Source organism: Oncorhynchus keta, chromosome 33 (assembly GCF_023373465.1).
Source record: "Oncorhynchus keta strain PuntledgeMale-10-30-2019 chromosome 33, Oket_V2, whole genome shotgun sequence".
Taxonomy (NCBI): Eukaryota; Metazoa; Chordata; class Actinopteri; order Salmoniformes; family Salmonidae; genus Oncorhynchus; species Oncorhynchus keta.
In genome coordinates, this window is record NC_068453.1 from 12,640,340 (window position 1) to 12,654,184 (window position 13,845).

General features: G+C 43.4%; 1 protein-coding gene across 2 annotated transcripts in view; it reads right to left on the bottom strand.

Moving 5' to 3' along the window:
* The window catches only part of LOC118366240 (cGMP-inhibited 3',5'-cyclic phosphodiesterase 3A-like), an 84,704-nt gene that overhangs the window by 24,274 nt on the left and 46,585 nt on the right, over positions 1-13,845 (bottom strand). For both annotated transcript variants that reach the window (XM_052491917.1, XM_052491916.1), the window contains one exon: positions 776-1,033. In XM_052491917.1, the coding sequence (XP_052347877.1) occupies positions 776-1,033 (258 nt within the window). The remainder of the gene's footprint in view (positions 1-775; positions 1,034-13,845) is intronic.

The following is a 13,845-nucleotide window of genomic DNA, read 5'->3' on the forward strand; positions in this document are numbered from 1 at the left end:
CACGAATCCAACGTTTTTCCCTGACTTGAAAAGTCACCCGACAAGGAAAAACCGGGCCCTAGTTACAGCCTACATAACCCGACAGTAACTACATCAGTAGAATCAATAAAGAGTTAAATGAGGCTGCTTAAAGCTTCTCGGGGTATCCTGCATAGCATCACACACGCTTTATTTAGTCTCCCCGCCGCACTAAGTACCTGCATGCATTTTGAAGTATTGGCCTTGTTAAACATTAAAGGCCTTCAGTGGGAATGTGCGTCACTGTTCACTACATTATAGGGTCTTTCCAGCATGGGGAGGTGAAACGGGGATGTGTGGACGAGGTTGAGAGGAGGTATGGTGTGTGTGTGTGTGTGTGTGTGTGTGTGTGTGTGTGTGTGTGTGTGTGTGTGTGTGTGTGTGTGTGTGTGTGTGTGTGTGTGTGTGTGTGTGTGTGTGTGTGTGTGTGTGCGTGCGTGCGTGCGTGCGTGCGTGCGTGCGTGCGTGCGTGCGTGCGTGCGTGCGTGCGTGCGTGCGTGCGTGCGTGCGTGCGTGCGTGCGTGCGTGCGTGCGTGTGTGTGTGTGTGTGTGTGTGAGAGAGAGAAGTGCTAACTAACAGAAAAATTAACATTCAAAGCTCAAAGCGTTCTCATTGAAAAGTTAGTTCATTAAATCGGCAGAATAAAACATTTCAGATTTTTCATGCGTGCTCAAAACCTGTGTGGGTGTATGTGTGTGTTTATGCACACATACTATACATACTTACATGTGTCTATAAAAGTACAGTAGCATTTACCTTTGGGATGGCCAGTTTCTCTCTCTCTGGCCAGTCTTCGGAGTCGGAGCAGGTGTGTGTGTCGCTGAGTGCCTGCAGAGGGCTGATTCGAGGCCGGTGCAGCGGCTGCAAACTGATCTGGGTACTGAGCAGGTTACTGACAGCCCGCAGGGAACTGCAGGTGTTGGGGGGCAGAGAGGGGTCCGCCAGCAGGTCTGAGATCAATCCATGGGCTTCCCCCATCACCGCTATGTCCACCAACACACTGGTGCCCGACGACTTAAGGAAAAGAAAAGAAGGGAGACAGGGGGTGGAGAGAGAGAAAGAGGGAGAGAGAGAGAGAGAGAGAGAGAGAGGGGGAAGGGGAGGAGAAAGGACAATAAGCAAGGGAGTGTAAGGGGAGAGAAAGATGGTCAGTTAGCGCAGGAAAGCTGACGCGGTGCAAAGGTGACGCTATTACTTTGCTAGGCAGACGTCACGGCACGCTGACGCACACCGTTTCTGCCTCTGACCGGATACGTACCTGTGTGTGTGGGGGGACGGGGGGATTGCAGAGGAGGAGAGACAAAGAGCGCCAACAATGAGGTTAAGAGGGGGGGGGGATATTAAAGGGAGTAATGGGCGAAGGAGGGGACATTATATCCTCCTTTAACTAATTTCATATCTGTAAGAGTGTCAGAGAAAACAACCAGAGTAAGGAGGAAGGATGAGTCTAAATCTAAGCATTTCATCCTGCCATTCCTTGGAATCTACATTCATCCCATACATATCCCAGGACAGTGTGTGTGCGCGCGCTTCTGTGTCACTCCAGCGCCCATTAACAACTGTGTATTGGCAAGGCCGTGATAGAATAGACAGACCAGTGGTTGCTGTGGCAACAGACTAGCTTCTGTGGGTCACACACACATACTAAACACGCTGTTTGTGACAGGGGCTTCTATGTTTTGGCAGCCAGATGCATGCACTCTGAAATCAACCATTAAAGCAGACAGGAAGCCATGTCAGGGAGACAGTTTCACAGCAGGACACTGCTCTTCAATGGGATGTCTTTGCGTTTGCAACACATGTTATCCATTTCGGAGCCCATTGAGGTGGGCTCTTGCCAGTGTAAAGCTGGAACTAACAAAGACAGCTATGGCTCAAGACAAAACTTGCTCAACACACAGAGAGACATATAAAGAAAATGCATAAAACATTCAGACCAAATGCCAGGCTACCACACTACTGCTAGCACTAGTCAAAATAATACTTAGATACCATAGATCTCTTATTAAGATGATGGAAGAGCAGCTGACATTGTTTACTCTCTAAGCATGGAAGCAACTAATCTTATCCAAGACAACTCCTAACTCCATACGAATCCACACAGCTGTGTGTACTGAGGCAATAAAGGTTAAGCTTCCGCTAGATGGTCACATACACACGGGCACACGCACACACACGCAAACACACATCGTTTTTTGAATTGCTTTGGTCTGTGGTACATTTTTACAACTCTTCGTACAAAACTCAAAACAGATCATCAAAAAGGCATTTTTTTTTCACAAAATGCTCACGTTACTTTTATGATTCTATTCTCTTTTGTTAAAATACATTTTACTATTACTTAAGAGGCTTTCACAAAACAAATTGTTTTTTTCCTAACTTTTTTTTTTTTACCTCTTAGTTCGGTAAGTTTGGACTGGTGTGAAAACTATCCACACTCGGGAGCGCACTAAACGCTCTGTCTCCAATTCAATTGGTGCGGTTCGCTGCAGGTGAGAACGCAGTCTGGACCAAAGACAGGAAAATAACCCAAATTGCGCATTGTCATTGGTTGTTTGACTGCGAGCATGAAATACACACATGATCATAATTTGAGCTCTCTGAAACGTTCTGTTAATATCAGGGCAGTTATGAGCGCATCCGATGCAGGTTAAAGGAGCCCGGGTCTATACCGGGGAAATAGGGTACTGAATAAAGACTATTCATGTCGCAGTTAGAGTGGTTTGCGCTGTTTCCTCTAATGCATGTTGTTGGAAGACCAAAGCGAAAGTAATAGGAAGATTGGGACGCACAAGTGATGCTTTATGATAATCCTAAATGGCTTTTGCTCGAGCATTTTTGTCCAATAAACAAATGACGTGCATAGCCAAGTGGTTGTTTGTTTATTTCTGTACATTTGACCATTTTGGCAATGTGAAACCAACCGGACCAAATGACAAAATACAATGTAATACATAGTCAAACTCTGATGCGAACTATAGCTCAAAACGATGTGTGAAACGCCCTTAATCCGACTACTCTTAATTGATGATCACTTCAACGTCTGGTAAATGTATAGAATTGTACATGTAAACTGGTATAATTCACTACATATTTTGAGACCTACATAATGAAAATGGTAGTGTTGGGTTCCATTTCTCAGAGTAAAAAACTCCATGGACACTATGAAAGTTTATTAACCCAGTTTAATTCTTCCCACAGGCCAATACAGCGACATTAGACAAAACACATTGTTCACATAAGCACTGATATTTAACCCCTCCGCTGTGCTGAGTCTCCTCCGACATCTGAACAAACGTTGTATCTTTATTGCTTAAGCAGGAAACTAAGTAATATGGGCCATAGACTTTTATTTCTCCCTTAACGTGACCTGACCTGATCTCGAACCCCCTTCATCACTAATCCTTGGCTCTCTCCCTTTATCAATTCCCGCCACATGTGATCACTTACCCCGCACTCAGTACATTCCAAGGTTAATTGCCCCCACCCTATACTTTCCTCCTACAGATAACCATGAACCTCTCTGGTGTAGCCCCTCGGCTATGGCATTTCTCTATTACAACTAATGATTTATAAGGATTTAAAGTTCATCAATCCAAATCTATCAGTATGTAAAGTAGAAACAAGTATGATATGTACTCGAATGTACTACTATGATGATGACTACTATGATTTTACTTCACAGCAAGATTTTTAATTTTATCTGAGAGACAAGAGCAGAGATGTGCTGTATATATCAAATCACAGTTTATTGGTCACATACACAGATGAGCAGATTACAGTAGGTGCAGCGAAATGCTTGTGTTTCTAACACCTACAGTGCAGTAATACAATATCAACACAATACCAATAAGCAAGAAAAATGTTGAAAACAAGAAAGAAAAAGTATCTCCTATACAGTAAACATGTATCCAAAGTCTAGTATGCTTCAATAAAATTGGCCAATACAGTACTGTAATGCAATAAATGTAGCTGACAGTTTGACCCAAAGTGACAACAGTCCACACATTTTGGTATATGACCCCAGTGGGAATTGAACCGACAACTCTGGTGTTGCTAGTGCCATGCTCTTATGAACTGAGCTACGTACAGGACCACTAGCTGCCATCCCCAGGAGTCACTGGAGACTAGACTAAACTAATCTAACGCGCCATAATAGTGCACCGTTAGAGTACTGACCATTGCTGTCTGGAACATCTCCGGCTTTGTGACCATGTCTCTGTTGCTGTGTGTGTGTGTGTGTGTGTGTGTGTGTGTGTGTGTGTGTGTGTGTGTGTGTGTGTGTGTGTGTGTGTGTGTGTGTGTGTGTGTGTGTGTGTGTGTGTGTGTGTGTGTGTGTGTGTGTGTGTGTGTGTGTGTGTGTGTGTGACCGTTCACGTGTGTGTGACCGCTCTACTCCTACAGAGGTGATAATTGTATAAATAACCTAGGGAGGGATGGGAGAGGATGGGAGCAGCCTGGGTGGCAGTGACTAACTCAATCACACAGGGACAGTGGAGGGAGTCACCATAACAATAACACAATAACATAACAACTCCACAGCTACCTGGCTAGGTCTGGTGAGTGTTCAGTGGAAGAGTGGAAGAGCTGGTGTCAAGACCCCCTTGTATTTGTCACTTGTGAAATCTGAGGGACCAGGCAGCAACATCCCCTGCTAGGACCGAGAGTTGTGAAACCCTGTTCTATTTACCACAAATAAGACAAGAGGGACAGATGGTGTTTTATCTTGTTTTCGGAGATGGAGATGGACCTCATTCCTTGAAGTCCAGACGTTAGACAAAACTTTACAATAAATCCATGTTGAGTTTCCTGAGACCACCCAACAGCAGTCGCCAGGGCGGATCAGTGTTTTGACCTGTTAACTAATACAGCACATGCTTCCTGTCAAAAGGTCATCCCTGCCGTGTCAGAGTAGACCCATAATGGGCACCTCTTGTCATAGCAGAGTTGGGCCATAATGTACGCCTGGACGCCAGTTGCCTGTCAATGTCAACATGCCGCTCTCGCTGCAACAAGATCTCATAGTTTCCCCTCGAAATTCAAAGTATTATGGATGAACGTCTGTTTTTCAAGCATTAATTCCGCGTGGTTATAGGGTTTAAACAGAAACAATTCAAATGGTAACAGTTTAGGCCGGGGGTATTCAAATTCTTACCCTATGAAGTTCAGAGTCTGCTGGTTTTCGGTTCTACCGGATAATCAATTGCACCCACCCGGTGTCCCAGGTCAAAATCAGTCCCTGATTAGGGGGGAACAATGAAAACAATTCATTTGGGGGTTTGGGCATTCATTCTGATTGGTTAAGGTTAGGGCTATGGTTTGGGAAAGGCTTAAAACAAAAATAATTAAAAACAACGCAATATTAGCATCAATTATTACCACGGCTTGCTAGAGCATTGTGATCTGCGGTGGTGCAGTGTTCTAAGCAGCAAGCTCCAGCTCCGAGCATCATGAGTTCTCGGCAATCGCTTGTGAAACATTTTTGAGTGTGGAGGAAGGCATATATCGACGTTCTCAGGACCTTTTCAAACGTCCGAAATTGAAGTTTATTTCTAGTGATCAGGCTGCTCTCCAATATTCCTGGCCCCCTACAGCTCCTTTCCTTTTACTTCTCTTTCCTTTCAGTTCCTCTCCTCTCCTCTCTACTCTCTGTTTCCGGTCTATACCAGTTCAGCAGTCAAAAAGGTTTAGTTTAGTAAAAGGCATGTCCACAACAGTAGGCTGAGCTCTTGGTTGGGTTGGGTTAAATGTGGAAGACACCCTTTTCTTTACGGTACAGAGCATAGCTGGATTTACTGTAAGCAACATCATTAGAATCAGATCCAAGTGCCAAGAATCACTCTCCACAGCCCTGGGAAATAACAGACACACACACACACACACACCCCTAACACACTCCCCTAACAGCCATGGCCAATTACACAGTGCTCAGGGAAAGCGTCACAACATTCAATCTGGTATTTCCTGTCCTGAATTACTGCAAAAACATAAACTGTGGTTTCTTTCTGACCATTATTTTCCTCTGGAACTTTTTTCACACCTTTGCAACTGAGAGGAGAGGTTTTTTAACATTCATATTTCATAGTGAAACCATTTCAACCAGGGAATCTGTGAAAGTAAATAGCCACTATAAACTGTGAATCTCAATTGTCCAAAGTGGTATCCTTCCCATATCTACGTTCCTTCCTACAGATGTTGGATTTTAATTTGACCTATATTGTCACAGCAAAATAAATCCTGCAGCAACAGTGTAGTTAGACCATAATGTTGCTTGATTGGTGGATAGGCTACTCCAAAAGTATGCTACGTGAAAAGTGAAATACTGTTAATATAACCGTGTCTTAGTGTGGGTTTTCATAGAATTTCTGTAAATCACAAAGTGTGTATGTGTAAAATTCTGAGCAACAAAAGAGTGATCAAATGAAGATCCTACATCTAAATGCACTGATGTGAAAGTACTGGATTTGTGAACCTAGTAGATATCCACCATATCCTTCTAGCAGGTTCGTTTTTTTCCGTCATTAATCTTGCTCTGGAGGCAGCTATGCAGAGTGGTCACTAGCTGGCATTGCCACAAAGTCATAAAATCTGATTTTCGAAATTAAGACCAAAGAGCACATTTTAGTTTTCCTACATTTTTACAATATAGCCCATTTTGACTTTGCAACTGACCTATCTAAACAGTTCGGCTTCCAGGACAAGACTCCTGACAATAAACGTCAACCTGCATCACTCTAACCCATTCTGTGCATTTAGGTCAGAGCAAATGAAGGAGAGGAGACAAGGAGAGGAAGCCACTATATACTATTGAGACACAGCACTAGTTAGTTTTATGACTTTGTCGACGTGTGTCTGTGTGTTTCATCACAAGCTTCAGGGTTAGATGTGGCAAAAAGGAAGAGAGCGCACAGTAACTCTATATTGAGTGATTTATTTTGAGCGTGAGCGAGAGGAGAGAGGGTAAGTGGACGGGAGACCTTGCAAATCCTTTGTGTGGGAGGCTTCCGCATACTCCATCTCTCTCTCCTCTCTCTATCTCTCATGTCTCTGTCGGCCTCCAATAATACTCCCTCTCAGTGTTCGGTAAACAGAGCAGCATCATAAACAACCGACCGCAGCAGAGCACAGGACGGACATTTCCCACATTCTCAGGTCAAACGGCTGTGTGATCAGATGCGATACTAGATAAATAAATCTCTCTCTCTCTCACACACAAACACAGATTCAAAAACAGCACTTCGGAGATGTTTTATAGCAGTTACAGAGAGTTGAAACAGGGATAGACACCGGTGTCCCATTGCTGTACAGAAACTCTTATGTAAGCAGTACAAGTGATTCATCCTGATCATCTTGCTTACTTAAACACCTCGTATTAACTCCTCAAACACCGTGACCCTGATGACTGACTCACCAAACAGATCGAACAGCAATGCGGAAAGAGAGAGCTAATAAGATTCCTCAAATTGGCCTGACGCTCTGATACCCTAGCTATGGGCCCTGGTCAAAAGTAGTGCACTACATAGGGAATAGGGTACCATTTGAGACGCGGCCTATCTCTATTGCTGTGCGAAATCAGCTCAACCTGAACAAAACCCATTAGAGCTCTCTTCACTCAGGTCTTTAACGACATCCTGTGGTTGCGACATTCAACCATTACCTGGCAGTAATGGACTCTGTGTGGCTGGCTCATGTCCCTGGGAGAGAGTAAGCGAGGGACGGAGGGAGGGCGGGTGCGAGCGAGAGAGAGAGAACGCTCCTGTTGATAACAAGATAGAGAGTGTGTGCCTGTGTACATCGCCTTTACGTGAGTATGTGTGTATTTAGGCCATATAAGTGATAGTGGGAGCAGTTATAGTGGAGACAGAGATCAGGGAGTAGAGAAGTATTGATCTTGATGGGTTTAAACACAGGTCACATACAGACCAAGAACAGAGAGAGAAGTCACTGAGTGCACGCATAGGCACACACGCACACGCACGCGCACACGCACACACACACACACACACACACACACACACACACACACACACACACACAAACACACACACACACGAGAGACCCAAGGGAACAGCTTGTCAATATCTGTCATTGATTGAACAGCTGTAGGGTTGTACAAGAAGCATGTACTGTAAACCCAGGCCCTTATTTCAAAGTAACTACATTACCTCTGTGATTCTGCATACAGGTTTAAAACTGCATATAGAGGAAGAAAGCTATGCAAACTAGAGGAATCCATTTTCCAGTACACTAGAGAGCAGCGTTTGTTCTTTCCATCGGAATGGGACGTGTTCTCTTCCTCTCTTTCTTTTTTTCTCATCATTTCTCCTCAGAGACACTGAAAGGCACATGAGACCAGTCCAGGCGTAAGCACGGCTGTGTGTAATGTGTGAGTGTGTGTGTGTGTGTGTGTGTGTGTGTGTGTGTGTGTGTGTGTGTGTGTGTGTGTGTGTGTGTGTGTGTGTGTGTGTGTGTGTGTGTGTGTGTGTGTGTGTGTGTGTGTGTGCGTGTGTGTGTGTGTGTGTACATGTATGTGTCTATGTGCACATGTGCGTGCCTGTATGTGTGTGTGTGTACAGATGGTGAGCTGGGTCCACAGGCAGAACTGAGTTAGCCAGGTGGAAAATGAACAGCCAGACAGTTACAGACTGGCTGACATCCAAACTGCAGCACTCCACTATTACTACAGTTAACAATACACTAATACGGTATTACTATAGTACTCTACACTATTACCACAGTCAACAATACTCTAATATGGTATTACTGCAGTACTTTACACTATTACTACAGTCAACAATACTCTAATACGGCATTACTACAGTACTCTACACTGTTATCACAGTCAACAATACTCTAATATGGTATTACTGCAGTACTCTACACTGTTATCACAGTCAACAATACTCTAACATGGTATTACTGCAGTACTCTACACTGTTATCACAGTCAACAATACTCTAATATGGTATTACTGCAGTACTCTACACTGTTACCACAGTCAACAATACTCTAATATGGTATTACTGCAGTACTCTACACTGTTACCACAGTCAACAATACTCTAATACGGTATTACTATAGTACTCTACACTATTACCACAGTCAACAATACTCTAATACAGTATTACTATAGTACTCTACACTATTACCACAGTCAACAATACTCTAATACGGTATTACTATAGTACTCTACACTATTACCACAGTCAACAATACTCTAGTACGGTATTACTACAGTACTCTACACTATTACCACAGTCAACAATACTCTAATGCGGTATTACTACAGTACTCTACACTATTACCACAGTCAACAATACTATAATACGGTATTACTACAGTACTCTACACTATTACCACAGTCAACAATACTCTAATACGGTATTACTACAGTACTCTACACTATTACCACAGTCAACAATACTCTAGTACGGTATTATTACAGTACTCTACACTATTACCACAGTCAACAATACTCTAATGCGGTATTACTACAGTACTCTACACTATTACCACAGTCAACAATACTATAATACGGTATTACTACAGTACTCTACACTATTACCACAGTCAACAATACTCTAATGTGGTATCACTACAGTACTCTACACTATTACCACAGTCAACAATACTCTAGTACGGTATTACTACAGTACTCTACACTATTACTACAGTCCACAATACTCTAGTGCGATATTACCCCGGTACTCGACACTATTACTACAATCAACAATACTCTAATACGGTATTACTACAGTACTCTACAATATTACCACAGTCAACAATACTCTAATGTGACATTACTAGAGTACTCTACACTATGTGGCAGTGTCTACAGTCAATCACGGACTACAAGAAGAAACCCAGCCCAGTCACGGACCAGGATGTCTTGCTCCCAGGCAGACTAAATAACTTTTTTGCCCGCTTTGAGGACAATACAGTGCCACTGACACGGCCTGCAACGAAAACATGCGGTCTCTCCTTCACTGCAGCCGAGGTGAGTAAGACATTTAAACGTGTTAACCCTCGCAAGGCTGCAGGCCCAGACGGCATCCCCAGCCGCGCCCTCAGAGCATGCGCAGACCAGCTGGCCGGTGTGTTTACGGACATATTCAATCAATCCCTATACCAGTCTGCTGTTCCCACATGCTTCAAGAGGGCCACCATTGTTCCTGTTCCCAAGAAAGCTAAGGTAACTGAGCTAAACGACTACCGCCCCGTAGCACTCACTTCCGTCATCATGAAGTGCTTTGAGAGACTAGTCAAGGACCATATCACCTCCACCCTACCTGACACCCTAGACCCACTCCAATTTGCTTACCGCCCAAATAGGTCCACAGACGATGCAATCTCAACCACACTGCACACTGCCCTAACCCACCTGGACAAGAGGAATACCTATGTGAGAATGCTGTTCATCGACTACAGCTCGGCATTCAACACCATAGTACCCTCCAAGCTCGTCATCAAGCTCGAGACCCTGGGTGGAGGTGACGGCCCTCGGAGTGTGGTGTCAGGAAAATAACCTCACACTCAAAGTCAACAAAACTAAGGAGATGATTGTGGACTTCAGGAAACAGCAGAGGGAACACCCCCCTATCCACATCGATGGAACAGTAGTGGAGAGGGTAGCAAGTTTTAAGTTCCTCGGCATACACATCACAGACAAACTGAATTGGTCCACTCACACTGACAGCGTCGTGAAGAAGGCGCAGCAGCGCCTCTTCAACCTCAGGAGGCTGAAGAAATTCGGCTTGTCACCAAAAGCACTCACAAACTTCTACAGATGCACAATCGAGAGCATCCTGGCGGGCTGTATCACCGCCTGGTACGGCAACTGCTCCGCCCTCAACCGTAAGGCTCTCCAGAGGGTAGTGAGGTCTGCACAACGCATCACCGGGGGCAAACTACCTGCCCTCCAGGACACCTACACCACCCGATGTTACAGGAAGGCCATAAAGATCATCAAGGACATCAACCACCCGAGCCACTGCCTGTTCACCCCGCTATCATCCAGAAGGCGAGGTCAGTACAGGTGCATCAAAGCTGGGACCGAGAGACTGAAAAACAGCTTCTATCTCAAGGCCATCAGACTGTTAAACAGCCACCACTAACATTGAGTGGCTGCTGCCAACACACTGTCATTGACACTGACCCAACTCCAGCCACTTTAATAATGGGAATTGATGGGAAATGATGTAAATATATCACTAGCCACTTTAAACAATGCTACCTTATATAATGTTACTTACCCTACATTATTCATCTCATATGCATACGTATATACTGTACTCTATATCATCGACTGCATCCTTATGTAATACATGTATCACTAGCCACTTTAACTATGCCACTTTGTTTACTTTGTCTACATACTCATCTCATATGTATATACTGTACTCGATACCATCTACTGTATGCTGCCCTGTACCATCACTCATTCATATATCCTTATGTACATATTCTTTATCCCCTTACACTGTGTATAAGACAGTAGTTTTGGAATTGTTAGTTAGATTACTTGTTGGTTATCACTGCATTGTCGGAACTAGAAGCACAAGCATTTCGCTACACTCACATTAACATCTGCTAACCATGTGTATGTGACAAATAAAATTTGATTTGATTTTATTTTATTACCACAATCAATAATGCTCTAATACAGTATTACTACAGTAATCTGGTCTACACTATTACTACAGTCAACAATACTCTCATTCAGTATTACTACAGTAATCTGGTCTACATTATTACTATAGTCAACTATTACTATAGTCAACAGTACTCTAATACAGTATTACGGCAGTACTCTAGTCTATACTATAACTACAGTAAATATGACTCTAATACAGTATTATCACAGTACTCTACACCAGGGTTCTCCAACCCTGTTCCTGGAGAGCTACCCTCCTGCTACCCTCCGACCCAAGTTGTAATTAACCTGATTCAGCTAATTATTGGAATCAGCTGTACTAGATTGGGGTTGGAGTGAAAACCTACAGGATGGTAGCTCTCCAGGAACAGGGTTGGAGAGCCCTGCTCTACACTATTACTACAGTCAATAACATTCACTGACACGGTACAATCCTCACACATTCCGATAGCTACAGAACAATCAGAAGAAATTAGTCAAATAAAAGTACAATAATAAAACTTTGTAGTAAAGTTATCCTCCGACGAAGGGTGGTTTATCCTACTTTCAGAAGGATATACCAGAATGGGGCGGCAGGTAGCCTAGTGGTTAGAGCATTGGACTAGTAACCGAAAGGTTGCCAGATTGAATCCCTGTGCTGACAAGGTAAAAATCTGTCATTCTGCCCCTGAACAAGGCAGTTAACCCACTGTTGCTAGGCCGTCATTGAAGATAAGTATTTGTTCTTAACTGACTTGCCTAGTTAAAAAAAGGATGGCTGCTGTTTTATGGGCTCCAAACCTTTTGTGCTATTTTGTGCGTTTTTTCGCATTGTTTGTAACTTATTTTGTACATAATTGTAACGGCTCTCGTTTGTAGAATGAAGAGTGGACCAAGGCGCAACGTGGTAGGCGTACACTGTCTTTTTATTGATGACACCAAAACAAAATAACAAAGACAAAAAATGCATCATTCTGGCAGGCAACAGTAACTAAACAGAAAACTAGATCCCACAAAACCCACAAGGAAAATGCCAACTTACATATGATCCCCAATCAGAGACAACGATAGACAGCTGCCTCTGATTGGGAACCACACTCGGCCAAAAACAAAGAAATAGTAAACATAGACTTTCCCACCTGAGTCACACCCGGACCTAACCGAACATAGATAATAATAAGGATCTCTAAGATCAGGGCGTGACAATAATGTTGATGCTACCGAAAAGAGCTTCTGGAAATCAGAACAGCGATTACTCACCTCTTTAATGAATCAGACGAGAAGGACATAATGTTGCTCCCAGACAAAGCCCAAATCCCTGTTATTCACATGAAGAAAATAAGGCAATACAGGGGGCGCAAATCAAGAGGCCTTGTGAGAAACTGTCGACGAGTGGGTAACCCACCTCCACCATCCGTTCTATTGGCCAACGTGCAATCACTGGAGAATAAACTGGATGAGCTTCATTCGAGACTATCCTACCAATGGGAAATTAAGAACTGTAATATCTTATGTTTCACCGAGTCGTAGCTGAACGACGACACAGAGCCTTATAAGTCATAAGCAAACAAGAAAATGCTCATCCAGAAATGGCATTCCTAGTAACTGGGGCCTTTAATGCAGGAAAAAATCAGTTTTACCTCATTTCTACCAGCACGTCACATGTGCAACCAGAGGAAAAAAACACCTTTACTCCACACACAGAGACGTGTACAAAGTTCTCCCTCGTCCTCCATTTGGCAAATCTGAACATAATTCTATCCTCCTGATTCCTGGTTACACGCAAAAACTAAACAGGAAGTCCCAGTGACTCACTCAATATGGAAGTGATCAGATGACGCAGATGCTACGCTACAGGACTGTTTTGCTTGCACAGACTGGAATATGCGTTTGAAGGTAGGCTTTGAAATACATCCACATCCACTCAAATGATGTCATTTAGCCTATCAGAAGCTTCTAAAGCCATGACATCATTTTCTGGAATTTTCCGAGCTGTTTAAAGGCACAGTCAACTTAGTGTTTGTAAACTTCTGACCCACTGGAATTATGACACAGTGAAATAAATGAAATAATCTGTCTGTAATCAATTGTTGGAAAAATGACTTGTGTCATGCAAAAAGTAGATGTCCTAACCGACTTGCCAAAACTATAGTTTGTTAACAAGAAATTTGTGGAGTGGTTGAAAAACGAGTTT